The sequence below is a fragment of the Pygoscelis adeliae genome, unplaced genomic scaffold (genome assembly GCF_000699105.1).
Source record: "Pygoscelis adeliae isolate BGI_AS28 unplaced genomic scaffold, ASM69910v1 Scaffold218, whole genome shotgun sequence".
Classification (NCBI taxonomy): Eukaryota; Metazoa; Chordata; class Aves; order Sphenisciformes; family Spheniscidae; genus Pygoscelis; species Pygoscelis adeliae.
Genome location: NW_008825433.1, coordinates 3,195,641 through 3,214,502, shown reverse-complemented (window position 1 = coordinate 3,214,502; position 18,862 = coordinate 3,195,641). Strand labels below are relative to the sequence as shown.

General features: G+C 40.9%; 1 protein-coding gene across 1 annotated transcript in view; it reads left to right on the top strand.

The window, feature by feature from the left end:
- The first annotated feature begins 4,936 nt into the window (after positions 1–4,936).
- Positions 4,937–18,862, top strand: part of ZNF318 (zinc finger protein 318) — a 21,546-nt gene continuing 7,620 nt past the window's right edge. Inside the window, exons 1-5 of the mRNA XM_009331053.1 lie at positions 4,937–5,030; positions 10,117–10,750; positions 11,876–13,297; positions 16,348–16,447; positions 17,220–17,506. Of these exons, the coding sequence (XP_009329328.1) occupies positions 10,124–10,750; positions 11,876–13,297; positions 16,348–16,447; positions 17,220–17,506 (2,436 nt within the window). The 5' untranslated portion in view covers positions 4,937–5,030; positions 10,117–10,123. The remainder of the gene's footprint in view (positions 5,031–10,116; positions 10,751–11,875; positions 13,298–16,347; positions 16,448–17,219; positions 17,507–18,862) is intronic.

Genomic DNA, 18,862 nt, shown 5'->3' with positions numbered 1-18,862 from the left:
CCGGCACCGGCCTCCCCTTAGCGGTACCCCGGCCACCTGGCTGTGCCCTGGGGTCAGCCCGTGTCGTCGCCGGCGGAGGGGCGGGAGCGGGGGGCAGCGGGGCCGGGGCCCCAAACGTGGCACGGGGGGTTCCTTGCAGAATTGCACCGGCCGCGGGCTCTCCCTGTGCGAGGGAGAAGGGCGATTTCCCCCCTGTTCCTTAGAGAGTCAAATGGAAAAAAAAAAAAAGATTGATTTCCATTTTAAGTAATGTTTTTCCTTTAATTTCCGTTACATTTTTATTTCTCTCTTATCGGCTAGAGCCATTTTAGATAACGCTCAGAAATGATGCTATCTTTTGCTAAGGCAAAGGACGTAACTAGTCGCTTTCCTCCATTTAACACTGGTTTGTGTTGTTGTATAAATATCATTTAATTTATGGGAAGGTAACTTTTTTAATAGGATGTTGAATGAGTACTTTGTCTGAGTTCTTCGTGCTGTCTTGGGCGTACAAAGGAGACTCTGTTACAGATTTATATCTTTGAGAGGTATTCTTTGATAGGCACTGCTTTGTAGTTGGAGCTGTGCATAAGGTGTTCCAGTCTTCTCGCTCAGTCCTGGCAAAATCTGATTTGGGCATGTGAAACTCTGGTTTGGCATCTGAAGTGATGCCGTCTTGGATGCAGACACCTTTGTACTAAACCGAAGTGTATAGCCATACCTTTTTTTGAGCGAGTGGCATTTGCTCACTTAGGTTTTCTCTCGTTACTCCTTGGTGCAATGATTGTCTTGTCTGATAACTGTTAGCTGTGGTGTGTAATAGGTTCGCTGTGTGTTTGTATTGCGCTGAAAGAAGAGATTTTAATATTGGGATATTTTAGGCTATGGTTCCATGGTCACTCCATACAGCACATGTACAATTAAAAAGAACGGTACGCTTTTTCCTCTCGCTCTGCAGTATGTTCTGCCCCCTCCCTTGTGCTCACACTTGTGTTTGTGAAGTTGCAGGGTGAGTTGATTTGAGGAAACAATGTGGCTGAAAGTCAATCCAACAAAAATATAGTCTGCCATGATTCACTGCGTGATGGGACCCCGAGAGAGAATGGGGATTGCCCTTTCTGATGGTGGTGCAGGTTCTTAATGGATTTCTTTGGAGCTGTGGCCATAGAAGAGATCACAGGTGACTGTAGTGGAGGTAAAATTCGGCTATTGGTGCTATTTGTTATTTAAAGGTGAGCTGTCCTGAAGGTATGGGCATATAATGTTGTATTTGACAGTTAAGCCAAGCCAGGCTGAGAAGCTTGCCTCTGGCCATTTGTTTTTAGGCTGTATTTCACCATTCTCTCAGTCCTATAAGTTGTCTGTGGGGTAGCCCTGCAAATTGCATTGCTAGTAAGACCCAGGTTAAAAATAAGTTTTTTTTTTAAAAGGAGATAATTTTAAATCTGATTCATGTCAGTTTGTGTTGTAGCTCGATGGACAGTTGCATGGTCACAACTGAGGGGATGACAAACTGGGATACAGGAGCAGAACTTTCTTAAACTGACTTTACCATCACTCAGTCTGCCATTTCACTGTATCCATGATAGGCTGTGAACCTGTGCCGGCTGTAACAAAACTTTCAATGCCAGATGTGTTGGTGGTTCAGACTTGGAGAAATTTGAGCTAGGAGTTTTTGACTGGAAGCCTCCAACTCCCCCTTTAGGGGAAAAAAAAAAGCCACCGAAAAACCCACTTTACACAAACATTATTCTTGACAAACGCTATTCTTCCAGTGTTGTTTTGCACCCTTCTGGCTCAAGTTACAGTAGTCATCTCAGCAAATTGTTTGCAGATTCTTGATGTTTTTCTTGCCTATTCTAATTTCAGAGAATAAGGATTGGAAGATTATTAATTCTAGCAATTAGGCTCTAGCAAGTTAGCTAGTGCTGAACTGCTAAGCCAAATAGATTTTTTGTTTATTTACGAGAATATTACTGCATTTGAGGAAAACCTTTCTCTAGGAAGCAGCTCTCACAATAAGAGGGATCTTGAGACAATTAAGTATAGCTCTTTAACCTGTATTGTGCTGTCTCTTGCATATGCTAAAGCCCAGTGTAAGTAATTCTTAGAGTGTATATTGTGCACATTTTTTCCATGGAAGTTTTTGTGCACCAAAAGGTGTTCAACCAACACTGCTTCTTTAAAAGTGAAGTTATATAAAAGTGATGTTATAAACCATAAAATAGGTATACAGGTTGAATTTACTTTTTAGCAGTACTGTTTACAAAATTAGCATTAATTAGAGAAAGATAAAAGCTGGAATTATGCTGAGGCTTTCCAAACAGTGGAACTAAGTGTGATCAAAACAAAGCAGACAGCAATGTATTGGGTCAGCATGATCGGGTAAAGTTTTAATAAAGTTTTCAGATTTATATGACTTAAACCCCCCTCTCCAGAAGTTTGAGGATATAAAGTGTGGGAATGTGGAGAGTTACACAAATGTGAGTGTAACAAGTGGCATTTTGGAGCTGTCACTGAAAGGAGATTAATTCAGACGGAAGACTGAGAGGAGGAGAAATTTAAGCTGCAACAAGGAAGAAGGACTTGAAAGAGGGGAGTATATGTGTAAGGGTGGAAGATGTAGGATATGGAATGAAGACACTGATGGGATAAGGGCATGGGGTTGAAAAGCAGAAGAGTTTTGAATACAAGCTCTGAGTTATTGTCCCTACCCTTCATATGAATTGGAGTATGGAAGGAGCATCCTTTGAGATTTCTTATTGCCTTTTCTTGATTCTGGGAGTTGCTTTTTTTTTTGAAAAGGAGTGCATGCATTCCCTGGTTACCAGCATCATTACCTATTTTCTCATGCATAACTGGGATGCTGACTGCCAGTGGATCTGTGTATTGGACATTGTAAATACGGATGGTGTTAGTTTCTTAGTAGCTGGGAAAACTTTGTGGGAATTGGAAGAGCATGGAGTGACAGCAAAGGTCTGGGGCGAGTATTGAAAAGTGTAGTGGAGGAGAGGAAGTTCAGGGCTGTAGAGTGAGAGATTTTGGCGGACTTTATTTGTCTTGCAAGACTGACACATACTGTTTTTATTTGTCCCTGCTGACCTGCGTGCTTGTTCTTTTTATAGTTTCTCTCAGCTTCTTTGCTTTCTTGTAAGAAAATTGGCTGAAATTAGAGGACTGGAGTATGTTGGGTCAACAGAGAAAGAAGAAATGAAGAGCTGGTATGCAACCTGTGCATTTATATGGCAATGGTAACTGCGGTTTAGGTGCCAGAACAGGAAGGGAGGAAAATGCAGTGCAGTGCATAGGTAGGAATGACTAGTGGTGGTTTTCGGTGCTCCAAATGAAAAAGCTGTTGAAACTGGAATTTCTCAAACTGAAAAAAAAACTTGTGAAGTTCAAGTATGTACCACCGTAACTGCTGTCTCTGGGCAATCCTAACATCCCAAACTTTCTAAATGTAAACTATTTCTTTCCTTTGCCCAGAAGTTTGTTCTGGGATGTAATCATCACTTCTCTGTCTCCAGTTCCTGGAGATGGTTGACATGTATGTGCCCAACTTGCCAACAGTCTCGATGGCAAGAAGATGCCCTTCAAGATAATCACTTCTTGAGGCAGCCCTCAAAATTCAGTGTTATACTGAATTTATATAAAGGCACATGTGAGCCTTCAGAGTGTGTTTGTGTGAGACACATGTACCTTAGGACAAGGTTATGTGCACAACGGATTCTAGTGCAGATTTATACTGTAAATAAATTTTGTTCAGGTAAATTTGTGAGGGAATTCTTTTGCTTTCTTGTTGGAGATTATGTACTGTTCTTTTGGTCTCCTGGAGGATTGAGCTGAATCTGCTGCATCTTCTCAGGGTGGATGCAGACAACATAGTGCACCTGCTGCTTGCTGCTGCAATTTTCAGTGGTGAAAGCAATATGCAGTGCATGACTGGTTTGGCAGAACTGAAGCTGGTTCATTGCTTCCTGTTAAGCAGAATCTAAACCGTGTTGGTTTAAAAAAGTAAATCAAGTATGTCTGTCTTCAGGCAGCCTCATCTGTTTCTTATGGAACTCCCCTTTGATCATTCCTGTATTCTAGTGCCTTATTCTAGAATGATGTGAGGCATAACTAGTTAAGTATAACTTACCAGCAATGGCATTTTCTGTATTGAGTACGTGTCCAAAGGAAGTTCTGTGCAGAGGCAGTTAGCTCAGGCCTTCTCTGCTGTAGTTTTTTGAAAGGCAACTTTACTTAGCTCTGGTTTAGCTCTACCAATAATAAATAATGATAATGGGAGTTCTGTTGTAAAAGGTGTTTCTGTAGTCACTGGCGGTTTTAGTATTATGTTGCGCTTACCTGCTGAAAGCAGCATGAGGTGAGGAAAACTGTTGAAAACATCACTGCTAGGAAAATCTTCGTTTACACTGGTTTATACTTTGGTTCATGTTGTTACTAAAGCTGGAAAGGGCCAGAAATCCAGACACTTTTATTAAGAAATTCCTGGCACTGTTTTCTATGCAATGTTTGTTTAGCTGCTTCTCCTCTACAAAGAAAGGAGGGCAGCAGCAAATCTGGGACTTCTTGAACTTCTCTCTGTTTTTCCACCTTCCAAAATGGTGCTTTATGAAATGTATTTCTGAGTTGCGAATTTCCCTTCTAGATAATGTAATTACTGACCGTGTTGTTGGCAGCTGGGATGAGAAATTAAATGCACTCAATACCCTCTCCTATCTTTAGTAACTAAAGACAATTGAAATATTTGGAACAATTGTTCTTCTAGTTTGATTTTTTTTTTAATTGATCCATCCACTGCAAGTCTCATATGTTAAGCAGAGCAGCGTCACTTGCCTTTCTGTAGCTGAGATTAAAATTCCCTGATTGATGGGCTTGCACTCTTTCTTCAATTTACAGAGACGTTCACCGAGTCTCCGCTCTGAGTCTTCACTGGAACAGAGTTTGCGGATTACTGTTGGTAATGACCGGTATTGCATTGGCACACCAGAGCGAAGGAGGCTGCCTGATAGACTGGGCTCACCAATTGATAACCTGAGTGACAGGTATGGTCCTCCACAGATGGGGATTCAAGTGTGTGAAACAGTAAGAACGTGGGAATGGCTGTACTGGGTGAGACCAAACATGTAATTAGCCCAGTGAATGCCTAAGGAACGAGGATAAGAGGGCAAGCGTGTAGTGATGCTTGCTGGAATACTCCCCCAGCCCCCAGCAAGTTGTGGTGCAGGCGATTCCTGAACAAAAGTCACTATCTGTGTTTGTAGTAACTCTAAACAGGTATTTCTTCTCTGATTTTTGTCAGCTGCTTTTAAAACCCATATAAACTAGAAGTCCCCAGAGTATATTGCAGGAGGGAGCTGCTTCATTTGACATTTCACAGCTTCAGCCACCTTCTTCTGTTTCTTATGAACCTACCTAGTCCTGACTGAAAGGAAGGTTGTTTATGGATAGTGTAAAGCTTCAACTTCCTCATTTATTGGGAGGAATCATCTACTTTCCTCATTTTTGAGAATAGTCCAAAAGAAAGCTCCAGTGTAGCTTGAAAAAAATTTATTATTTTGACTTTAAAAACCCTGCAGAGGAGAAGTGAATGTAGTCAGACTATCTCATACATGATAAAATGTTAGAATTCTTAGGGTCCCCTGATTGGAATTGGAGAGAAACATAGTTAATAAAGACATGTCTTTTATGTTAAAAATACTGCTGTGAACAGTGAAGTATAAATATTAGTAGATACTGTTTGGAAATCTTTGCCTTCAGTAGGAGAACAGGTATAATCCGTCAAAAGAAGTAAAATCAGACGACTTTGTGCAAATAAAATTGTTTTCTTTGTCTTAAATTGTGAAGTTAAAGATGGTTTGTGCCCCAGAGCAGACAATTGCAGTTTCAGGTCAGGAATAAGCATCCAGCACAAAAAAAGCACTATAACTTCAATTTTTTTATGCAAATATCCCCAACTGTTAAAAAAAAAAAAGAGAGAAAAAGAAGTGAGCAGAATAAGTGAATTTCCTGTCTTTCTCAAGTATAAGGTTAAGTTTCAGCAGGTGCGGAAAACCAAATGAGAGTTTAGTTTTCAGTATTGTCACTTTTACGCCTTTACCTCAGTTCTCCTGGGATCAGTGTTCAATTTGTAAATCCCCTGTGCAGTCTGCAGTCTTCTGAATGAAATGAGTGCATGTGCCCAGGGAGAGTTCAGTGGTTGGAAGGAGCAGGAAATGGTATGTAGGAGAACTGGCGCTGCTCTGGCAAATTAAGAACATGGGGGCGGGGGAGAGGTGTGTTTGTCCATTGCTTCCTTTTCTCCAGTGAGGTTTTATATTTAACCTGTTTTGTACTTATGATGCATGGTTAGAAGTATATATCAGGTACAGTGGAGTTTATTTTAACGTGAGTGAAAATGACAAAGAACTTTCACTTTATCTCTGTTACAGGACCGATAGATGTAAAAAAATGGTCAGAATAGACTCCTGAGAAGGTATAGAAGTGACAGATGAATGAGAATGAGAATAAGAGGAAGTGAGACCGTGTAGACCTCAGTTTTTAAGTGACTTCCCATATATTTGTAGTGTAGGTATGCAAGAACTCTATGTGGTTACATTTACTTTTTTGGTTTTTGTCCAATCTGTTTGTGCTGGCTGCACTTGTCTGAGTGCTGCCCGCTGTCCAGAAGCTTAAAGTGTGTGACAACCTAGTCATCCCTTAGCTTTTCCTAAAGCTTCTAGGTACTGCTTTTGACTTCCAAACTCCTTCACTGTTTAGCCATTTTGGTTGTTTTTAAAAGACGCTTTGTATTCAGTTAAGGACATTGTTTATCATGTATTTTTTCATCATGCATTTTTTTTCCCCTCTGAGAGGCTGTCCTGGTATTGGGACACTGACTTTATATCTATCACTGGGCTTTAAAGTAGCCCTTATTGTGAATCATCATTGGGTTTAATACTGGGCATATCACATTCTTACTTGGCATGTGGTACATTCTCATTTGCATTTAAAAAAAAAAAAAAAGAAAAACATAAGGTGTTTTCTGAAGATGTCTCTTCAAATTTTGAAGTAACTGGAGCAAATAATTCTGAATTTAGTTATTCTCAGCTATTTTTGCTAACTACTCTACTTGGAGATTTCAAGCAATCACTTTTACAAATTATTCTCCGTAATTTGCAGGGCCTTGAAATGGTAGAGAGGTTCATTAGCCTATAAAGGAAATAAAATACCAAAGGATGGATATCAGGGATGCTTTTGGATTCTCCTGCAGCAGTGGATTTTCATGATGCCCCATGAGAATTTCTCAGGGTGTGTGTCCATGTGCAGGTCCATCCTAAAACATCTGTAAGAACTTGCCCCGAGTTTCTAGAGCAGCTAGCCTCCTGCACATGTCTAAGTAAGCATGCTGAATGCTGCTGGCCTGTGACTTCAAGGTCACCTAAGCAGCTTCAGTCTTCTGCTTCAACAGATTAGTATTTTTTTTGTCTTCCAGAATCTTAGTCTATCAAAGTGAAGAATATATCTTATCCCTCTCCCTGTCTTCCATCTCTCCCTCTGTCAGTATTTTTATTCTAGTACTATCTGACCTGGCATAAGCTATACAGAGCATCCCACCAATTCTTTCATCTGAGGTTAATCCAAAAAATTAGACCATATCACTGCAGAGACTTGGTCTGTGTTAAGCTGTGCTCTGAAATAGCATTTTTTTGGCATAATATCAAGAGTGACAGTTGGCTTGAGTATGAGCAGCTCATCTGACTTCCTATTCAAAGACTGTCTGTTAAGGTGGAGTCCTGTTGGTTGCTGACAGCAGAATACCATGATTTATTTCTGTTTCTGTGTATGTGAATAAATATGCCAAAAAGTAAACTTACCTTCCACTAGTTGCAGTTCTCTGAGGCATCATGTCTATGTAGTCTATGGTCTGTTCTTCTTCTCTGAAACTGCAAATTCCAGTAATTCATGGATTCTGTGTTGGTGAAGCAATTGGGATGGTCACAGTGGTACCACCTTGTATCCCCTCTCATGGGTGCAATAGCCTGTAGTGGACATTGCTGACTAAAAGCACTCAAACCAGTTAAGAGAGACATATCTCTGTTGGATTGTATTTACAGAAAACATATTTCAAAGAATCACAGTTTCTGAAAGGCAAGTAATCCTTTTCCTCACACCTGTATTTAATCTTTGGGTTTTAAATCTGTATCTTAGCTGTTCAGAGTGTATTTGGAACATCTTTCTAGTTGTAAGTATAGTAGGTTTGCTGTTCCTTTCTTTCAATGTATGATTAAATATTCCTTCTGCCTTGTCACTGCAGTCAAAGCATTTGGATTGTAGGTGACACCTGGCAAGCATGCATGTAAATTATTTGCACAAAAATCAGCTGAAGGTGTATGGTGAAATACATCTGTTACTCCACCAGGTGTGTTTATGCAGCTTGTATAGGTTTAGCAGGCTCTCGGAAAAGGTGACACTGGGGATAGACATACCTTTATGTAGGCTGTGAACAGCAACATTTCTGTATGAAATTTAATTCTAGCTACTTAGATATTTTGGTGATTTTGGAGGGGGTGGATGTGTATAGTTTGCTGGAAGCTGGAAAGGTACCATCTAATACTGTGGGTACTGATGTATGCCATATTTGCCTTATAAGACATGTTGGACTGATAGAGCATCTAGTAACATATGAAATGCTTTGCAATAATGCAGGTTAGAGATATGTATGAAATTTAATTCTAGCTACTTAGATATTTTGGTGATTTTGGAGGGGGTGGATGTGTATAGTTTGCTGGAAGCTGGAAAGGTACCATCTAATACTGTGGGTACTGATGTATGCCATATTTGCCTTATAAGACATGTTGGACTGATAGAGCATCTAGTAACATATGAAATGCTTCGCAATAATGCAGGTTAGAGATTAAGTGAAGTGAAGTTTCATGTTGGTTTTGTTCTTAAATATGCATGTGTAAACTGTAAAAATACTCAAGAAAAAGATCTTGTCTGTTTATGTCTGTTATTCTTTAGTCTGGTGACTTTAAAAACTGGGGCAATAATTTCTCTGCAAATTTTTTTGAAGATGTCATCTGGCATGACTTGATTTGTCCCTTCTCAGATCTATGGAGGGACTTTTCTCAGTAGGAGGAGGTGATTTTTGAGGATTCAGGCAATCATACATAGTTTATCTCAAGTTGACCTCTTGATCATTCGGGCTAGACATTTCTCTAGGGTTTCTGTCCCATTGATTTCGCTTCAGGAGCACATTTGCTTCCCATTCTTGGAGGATCTTGCTATATTTTTGAAATGCCTGTGAGTAAAAACAGCAGCTGGTTTGGTTTGTTTCTGCCTGATCTAAAGAACAGTCCCAGAAAAGTTTTTAGGGGTAGGGAAAAAGGCCTTAGTTAAAACAGTACTCCTAACTGGAGGTGTGTGTAGGAATCGGTCCAAAAGAAGATACTCCCAAGAGATGTAGCTAGTTATTCTGGTGGTGTGCCAGTTGCACTTCCGCTGTGTGTAATAATGCAGGGGCTGGCACAAAGGAACGATACTATTACATTTACTATCCCTGGTTCATAGATATCTTATTAAAAAACTGTGCTGCTTCTTGGGTATAGCAGTTTATGTGATTAGTGACAGTCCTGTCTACAGATCCGTTGCAACAGAAAATGTTGCTAGAATTTGTGGTCCTTGTCCACAGCTGAAGATAAAAAGAGGATCTGGTTGCATTTGCCCGTGTGAAACTGAATTATGCCTTGAATAATTCATATGAAATGTGACCTTGGCATCTTGCTGGGAGACATGAGGAAAGGGATTGTGGTCTGAAATATGATAGTAATGTTTTGTTAAAAACATGTAGTCTTTTTCCTTCACAGAAATAAATCCATCCTATCAATTTTTCAAGGCTCTCCTTCTGCAGTATGAGTTGAATTGTTCATGTCACTGTGTTTGCGGGTGACTTCCTAGGAGGGATGTATAGTACCATTAAAAATGTCTTCCTCTCTCCCCTGCCCTCTAAGTACATAAAATGTTGCTTCTGTTTACTGATGGAGATGTTATTCTGAAACTGATTTGGAAATTTCTTACTCTTGAGTAGGAGTAAGACTTAGTTTACTCTGACTCAAGTACTTGTGTTTATTCTATGCTTCTCTTACACAGGGATGATATGGCTGATGGTCCAATATTCACTAGAGGCCTCTCATGTCCTCGAGGCCTTGAGAGGTACCCATCGCATGAAGATCAACCTTCAAGTCCCTTCATCATGAGACATGATGAAGACTACCGCAACCGGGATGTTTTCCTCCATCGTTCAGATTATAGTCCGCATTACGGTCGTCGAGAAGAGCTGCCTCGTGGATCTGACAGAGATGGTGACAAACTCAGGAAATCCTCCTACCCATCGAGGCCAGAAGAGAGGGGACGAGAAATAAAGCGTCCACGGTACGAAAAGGATGAGAAGATGCATGGTGTGAGTGGAGAGCATCAGGGTTTCTCATCAGGAACACGAAACTACCGCAGACGGAGCCGCAGCCGCAGTAGAAGCCCGAGCCCATCATACCTGAATGAAGAATTCCGAGAGCTTGACCGTGCAAGGAGGAAAAGAGAAGAAGAAGAGCGTAGTAGAAACTTGAATCATGATGTTTCAGGCAGTGGTTATGTGATCCCCGGCTTGACTAACACACTACAGACTTCTGAGCCTCGGTATATGTATAGGCCTGAGGAAATCCCATCCATGCCCAAAAAATCTATTTTGAAGAAACGAGTGGAGATGGAAGTAGAGTCTCCTATTCAGGTTTGATCTCTGTCTGTCTGTCTATATGTTTCTACTTTCCAAAACAGTCACTTCATGATGCAGAGTGTTAGTTTGATTTCCAAAATAGAAAAGCCAAATCTTTACATTTTCCTGTCTTTTGAGAGGACAAGTATCTTTTTGCAGGCTTATACAAGTTAGGATTGCATTAGAAACTTTAAACAGTGAAGGCATTTAATCAAGAATCATATATATACAAAATCTGAGGTGGAATAAAATGTCCTTGTTGGAATTCAGCCCAGGATGCTGAGATCTGGGCCAGCTTTTATAGAAAAGCTGAGTCTTTTTGTACCACAGGCAGTCAGAACATTGACTGAAGCTCTCGGCCTGTAACAGTGCCTCTTTCTTGTTTCTTTATAGACTTAGAGAGCTGCCTAATGCATCCTCAGTACCTCTGGCTGAAAACGTCTTCGAGTTTCCTTTTTTTTTCCCTTTGGACTGTAGGCTGGGATCAACCCTACTTAATTTGTACCCAAGCTATACCAATTGAGTCTCAAAATTAGAGCAATGGAAAGATACGCGGTTGCGAGCACTGTGATAAATTGATGTTTCTCATGTTTTAGCACATCACTTTTGATCTGCCTGTTGTACTGATCAGTTTTGGTTTGACAGTGACATGTTTATCTCAGGAGGTGCCCCAATACTGAGGATCCCATTCTATACCTATTATTGGAAATCCTATTTAATATGCCATTAATTATGCATGTCTGAAGAAGTGACTGGGAATAACCCCAGTGCGGTTGTTTTTACCTGCCTTAAGGTGTTGAAATCCTATTTGTCTGTGATTAAACTCAAAGTGTAGCCAAATTTATGTTATGGGGTTTCAATTTAAAAGTTTCAGTTCTTATGCTTGCAAAAAATTAGTGAAATATAATTGTGATTTTGTGTATTCTCTGGGATAAGTGTTGATTGCTGGACGTGACATTCCAGAATCATTAGGCAACTTGTTTTGTAATATTCTGTGTTCTCTTTCAACTGTATGTTGTCTTTTCTCTTTTCTTCAGCTGTGAACTCAAGGAGAAATTAGCAGGTTCCTTTGTTTGTTCTGTGAGGTGCATAGTCCCCTCAGAAGTTGCTGTAGTAAATAGTAACTTCTCTCTCTTTCAGCCTGAGGGCTTTTCAAGCAGTCCAGCTCCCAGCAAGGATCTTCCTCTTCTTTCTAGTCATTCGTCTTTGCCCCAGAGCGACATGGCTCCTTTTGCCTCTGAAGTGGAGAACTTTCTCAAACGGTTTAACAAAGACTCTGCTGTGGAGTCTGCAAACAAGGAGTTGCGTGATGGTTTATATGAGTGGAGCCCACTTTCTGGGGCTCCCAAAGACACTTTCACATTTGAAGAGAAGTTTGGAAACTTCTTAAGTCACAAGGAAAAGGTAGAACCCAAGTTAGAGCCTGCTGATCGTCATACTGACTTCCTGCTGCCTCACGAGAGGGCCAGTCAGGATGGCAGTGGTTTCTCACGAATTCTGGGCATGATGGCTGATTCTGTCAGTGCTCAGGAGAAGAGGAGGCGTAGTTTTCCTGACATTGAGGATGAAGAGAAATTTCTTTATGGTGATGAGGATGAAGATACCAAAACTGAATCTCTCCCCGTTCAGAAGCCCCCAGTGAGTTGTGGCAATGAGATAATAAGCCAGAAAGTGAGCCCACCTCCTTCTCCTGCTCCAGCTGTCAAGCTGGATCCTTTAGAAGAGCCTAATGCTGAGTATGCGAAGATCCATGATTTACTCAAAACCATTGGACTTGACATTGGTGTTGCTGAAATTGGAAAACTGGCTGTTCGTACCCAGGAACGCCTTCATGGCAAAAAGTTGGCATCTCGTTCTCCTGATCGTCGCTCTTCAGATCCTCGCAGACTGGACCCTTGGGACTTGCGTCGCAGCCGGAGTGACACTCGTTCTCCCGAGTCAGGCCAGCAGCGCTCAGCTTCACCTCCAGTCGCTTTCCAGCAGTCTAAAGATGCATCCTCTCTTCAGAAATCAGAGTATACTAAGAACAAGCCAGTGGGACAGGATATACCTCCATGTGCACCAGAACAGCCTCTTCCTTCTGTCTCTCTCATTCCCTCAGTTCCACCAGCTCCTGCTAGTTTGCCGCCTACACCTACTTCTGTTTCCCAATACCAAATTCCCAACTATTCCCAGTTCACTGCCACTCAAATGCCCCAAAACTATCCACCTCCCACAATGGCTCCTCCAGGATACGATGCATATGGGCACTATATGGCGTATGCAGCCTCTGGCTGGACCATGTACCCCCCTGCTCAGCAGCCTAATCCTACACTGCCAGAAGCTCATGGTCTTCTTACTATGGCCATGTCAGCAAACCCCACCCGTCCCAACCTCCGTGTGATTGAGACAGTCTCTATGGGAAAGGATGTCCCTGACTTAAAAAGAGATGGTTCTGTGCTCGTTCATGTCCCCACCACTCCTGCTCATTCCAAAGTGCCCCTTCGTCTGCCTTCACACCCTCTCAAAAATACCACAGAAAAGATGTCGGATGAAAAAAATCGGGCAGCTCAAAAGCAGAAGGTATGTTACCCTAATACAAAATATGTCGGACTTCTTGGTTGCTGGGATAGAAGCTTTTCCTCTTCAGGTGTGCCTTTTTTTTTTTGCTGAGTGGCTCTAGTTTAAAAGCAGTTGGACTAAATTTGCTTTTGTTCAAGATTTCTAGGCATTTGTCTGTATTACTCTATGACAATTTTAAAAAATGCGTTTAAAATCCCCCAAAGTTGTACGCCCATAGGTTATGGCTGAACAGATGACATCAAGCACAAAGTTGAAGTTCTTGGGGCCAGCCAAAATCTTACGGAAAAAACAGATGGTGGCCACAGCTTGGCTTTATTGCGCTGAGCTTTAGATATTGAAATACCTGAAGATATCTAGATATAGAAATACCTGAAGGGACGATATAAAGAAGATGGAGTTGGGCTTTTTTCAGTGGTGTCCAGTGGCAGGACGAGAGGCAATGGGCACAAACTGAAACACAGGAGGCTCCATCTGAACATGGTACATGGTATAATAATACCATGGTTATACCTATATTAGACATTCTTAAATACATACTAAAGGATGTCATCATTCACAGTTGCATACAATTTTCCCTCTGCATTTATATTAATTATCTCTTACAAGAATCACAAAATCAGAAGAACTTAAGGGAAACTGTTCTTTACTTGGTGCATCTGACACCAGTTTAGTTATGGGTGTTAATGTTTTCCTCTTCTAGTTACCTTGGTTTGTATGATAATTAGAGAGTAGTGGGAAGAACATATTTTAAAATAGGAAACTGTAGTTATATTAACTGTCAAAGGACTGGAAGATTCCTGAAAGTTGTTTGGGTTTTCAAACCGGTGTCCACTCAGTCTTCATTTTTAAAATAAGGGCATAGAACCATAGAATGATTTGGGTTGGAAGGGACGTTTAAAGATCATCTAGTTCCGCCCCCCCTGCCATAAGCAGGGACATCTTTCACTAGATCAGGTTGCTCAGAGCCCCATCCAACCTGGCCTTGAACACTACCAGTGATGGGGCATCCACAGTTTCTCTGGGCAACCTGTTCCAGTGTCTCGCCACCCTCATCGTAAAAAATCTCTTCCTTATGTCCCACTTAAATCTACCCTCGTTTAGTTTAAAACAGTTGCCCCTTGTCCTGTCAACTACAGGCTTTGGTAAAAAGTCTCTCTCCATCTTTCTTATAAGCCCTCTTTATATATTGAAAGGCTGCAATAAGGTCTCCCTGGAGCCTTCTCTTCTCCAGGCTGAGTAACCCCGACTCTCTCAGCCTTTCTCCATAGGAGAGGTGTCCCAGCCCTCTAATAATTTTCATGGCCCCAACAGGTCCATGTCTTTCTTGTGCTGGGGGCCCCAGAGCTGGATGCAGTACTCCAGGTGGGGTCTCACGAGAATGGAGTAGAGGCGGAGAATCACCTCCCTCGACCTGCTGGCCATGGTTTTTGTGCAGTCCAGGATACAATTTGCTTTCTGACCTGCAAGTGCACATTGCTGGCTCTTACCTAATTTTTCATCTACATATGCATATCTGCATTAGAGACATTATTTCAGTGTAGCTGTGCTAATGATTCATTATGTTGGTAGATCTGCTAGTAGAAGAGCAGCACATGGCAGAGGCTGGAAGCTTTTTGCCTACTCAGTTATATCATGCTCCTAAGAACAAATCTGGCCATGGAAAGATGGACCACTGAATCCAAGAGAGGTTCAAAAGAAGTCACTTCAAAATTTTGGTCTGAGATAACCTCTCTGCTTTTTGTTTGAAGTGACTTAAAGAGGAGTACTTACACAAAGTGCTACATCAGCATATAAGTGAGCTTTCACTGCTTGCAGCAATAATAATTTCTTCAGCTGACATGGTTGAAATTTTGTTGTTAATGAAACTTGGCACTTCTGGAAGAGCTCTGTTGGCTGAAGGTGTGTGGTTTTCTCCTGCTGTGACATACCTTGGTAGCTCACCTGTGCGTCTTGGCAGAACTTCTAGGGCTTTGTCTGCACTACAGACGTCTTTGGCTTGGGCTCAGTCCACTGTTTTTTTGCTGGGATGGCTTGGAGTATAAAAACTTGCATGCTCCAGTTGATGCCCCTATGCTGGCAGAAAACCCAGAATGAGAGAATGGTGTTTTGCTGATTAAAAAAAACCAACACAAAACCCCCCAAAACTTGTGGCATTTAAGACGTGGCCTAACTGTGTTGGTAGAACTCCTTCCAGGGCTTACTCCGGGCAGGATCTAGGGATCCTGCCAACATTTACATTGCCATAGTAGTAGTGATTCTCTAGGGAAGACAAGGCCTTGGGTCAGTTGTTGTTTGTTCAAGGGAGGAGTCAGTAGTAAGCTTTAAGAGCATTGTGAAAGTAAAAAAATTGGGACTTGTCTCTTGAAAAATGAAGCTGGGAAGGAAATTCAAAGAACTTTTCAGGTTTCATTTTAGTATATTGCCTGGTTTCCTTCTGTGAGAATCAATGAAAACCAGTGAAAAGTGGATTTGTGAGCTCCTCATGCCAGAGTTTACCTTATTGAGCAAGTAACAAATTTCATCCAGGTGTTTAATTTCAGACAGTTATGCCTGCAAAATATATTTGGTGATACAGTTATGATCAGATTGAAGTAGAAGCCTAAATAATAGCTAAAATTGGCCAGAGTCAAAGCAGGAGGCAAGGTGAAGGGCTGTCAAGTCTTTTGTCACTGATGGAACATGCCAGCTGTAGAGATACTACATGAGTTTTGAAGAGCCATTTAGCATTGATCTTGCTCACCCCTGTAGAAGATAGTCAGCTGAGCCTAAGTGCCTTGGGGAATGGTGCAACAATCAAAGCAGTTTTGGGAATACACTGCCCAAAAGAAAAAAATTGCCTTCATATAGGGTTGAAGTGTGAGCACATGATATAGTTACCTGCAGATGCAGAGGAAGAGGTGTATTTCTTGTGTTAAAATACTCCAGAACATTTTGAGAATAGTGAGCAGTGTTCTGTGACTGGCAAACTGAGGTCTTGCTGTCATTCTTGCAAGACTGATTAACTTGTGTTGGGAAGAAAAGAAAATCCAGTCCCCTTCCAATGTGTTTAGGTGATAGAAGAGAGAGAAAAACTGAAGAATGAACGAGAAGCACGGCAGAAGAAGCTTTACTATCTCAAGACTGAATTGGACAGGCTTCGTAAACAGCAAGGTACAGTGCATCCCCTGCTGCTTTTTTTTTTTTTCCACTGGGACATATCACAAGTCCCAGTACCTGCTAGGAGAAGTGAAGACCAAAATAATAATACTCTATAGTTTAAAACTGACATTTTCATACTCTGGGCAATGCAGAACTCTTGAGAAAGCAGTGACCTAATTACTATATTAAAATTAATTATGTCAAAATTTGGCTATTACACTGAAGCAAACAGTTGCTCTTGCATCTTCTTTGGCAGCTTGATAAGTTAAATGAATTACACTTTGTGCATTTTCGTGCTTCTTTAGAAGAAGTGAGAAATAGTAACTGAAGACATGTCAGCGTGCCTTTCAATTTTTCATTAATCTTATTTGGAGAAGGAAAAGTCCTCTCAAGACAGAGCTAATTTATTTTTAAAACTTTTGTTTGGTCCAAGTAAATACTAACTTCCCTCACCTTTGGAAAACAGTACTTTCAGGTTAGAATGTATGATTAACTTTTGCTTGTTTGGTCACACAGGGAAATAGTGATTATTAAACTGATTCTCTCTCTTGAGGATTATGGTGCCTCTGTTAGAGGTGTATATTAAAGCAATCCTTATAGAGGTGGATTGTGCAGATTTACTGATGCTGTGCCTGAGAGTCAGTTTCATCTTTACAACTTCCTAGTTAAGACTTAGCTGTAATATTTTATATTAGTATTTTACTTGTTGCTGGAATAGTTGTACAGATCTTAAGACAATTTTCCTGTTGCATTTCCAACTCTTCTACTTCCTTGATTGGCTCAGGAGAGATGTTGAGGAAAAAACGTCGTGAGAAGGATGGACACAAAGACCCCTTGTTGGTTGAGGTGAACAGACTACAAGAGAATATTATGAAGGAGATTTCAGAGCTGCATAAAGAATCTGATGCAGCTGACAAGAAGCAGTCTGAGCTTGACAAAGTAGCACAAATCCTGGGGATTAACATATTTGAAAAACCCCGGAAACCATCTGCGGAAACCAAAGATTCCTCAGAAAAGAACAGCAAGTCAGAAAATGCAAAAGGTCTGGAGAAAACATCTTCCTCCAGCAAGGTAAAGTGTTCTGGCTTGTGTGTTAATGATTTTCCCACTAAGAGAAGAGGGCACTGGGGAGACAGCTGCTCCCAAATATTTACTAGGGGATCATTTGATGTCATTTGTTATCACATCTCATATGTTGGTTTTGATGGTGCATGCAGGTGAGAGTCAATGTATCAGTGTTTATAATTTCCTTCAGGGTTTATGCAGTTCAGTACCACTTACTGTTTTTGATCTTGGTTTTGCTGAGGTGTTGGTTGGATTGAACAGTACCATGAGTGTTTGTAGCTGTTCAGTCTCAATGCCATACCAGGAGGCCAGACTTCTCTGCAGCATTTCTGGCATGGCCTGTCAAGGAAGAATGTTTGTGGCAGCAAAGCTTTCTGCAAGTTTGTTGGTCTTCTCACTGGGTGATGATATTAACAAATCACAAGATTTACATATGATTGTCAGCTTAATGTGATTATTACGTACATGCTACGTGCTCTTTCTTAAGAAATGTCAGTATGTATCAGTATGGTGACATGGTCTATACTACTGAGTGCTGGATATACCAAAACAGGCTTACCGCATTCCAAAAGATAGTTTTTACTTTGGAAGTAGTGTATGATAGTAACATCTGAAAGGTTATGCATGTATTCAGGAGATTAATTATCTTGCTTTTCAGATGTTTATTCAAATATGTAACTGAAATAGCTGATGGGAGACGGTAGATGCTTTTTGTGTAGACCTTACTGTGTATTTTTTGCAGAGAGGAAAATGTCAGCAGGGTAAGAGGTGTTTCCTACAAGGTCACTGAAATCTATGTGTCCTGTAAATTTTTCCTTATGCTTCATCCTGGTCTGGTTCAGATAACTCATTAGATGTCTTTCATTTTAAGGCTTGCTTTTGTGTTTTGTTTTTGTTGTTTCTCAAAACATCACTGAAGTCTAGTATCCACTTATTTTTACAAATCATTTGCTTCAGTCACCACATCGTGAAACTAAAGTAGGCAACAATGTCTGTTAAATCCTACATTGCATTAAGTTATATTGCTTTCTTGTCTTGAGATACGGCATGTGTGAATATATTTTTCATTATTTTAACTTTCATTGTTTGTATTGTCCAAACCCATAATGACTTGATCCCCTTTTCATAGTTCCTTATTTTAATATGGAAAATTCTGAGTTCTGGCCAGGAACATTTAATATTTTCAGCTATCTGTAGGCGCATAGGGCACTGCCCTTAGTCTCTAAGATTCACCTTGTAATTCTGATTGTTAACTTTTTTTAATGAAAAGAAAGAAGGTGCAGGCCTTTTGACACTGAGATCGGTTGACTCTGCCAACTGAAGGGCAAAAACGTATGCCTTTCTGCTTATTTGCAAGCTACC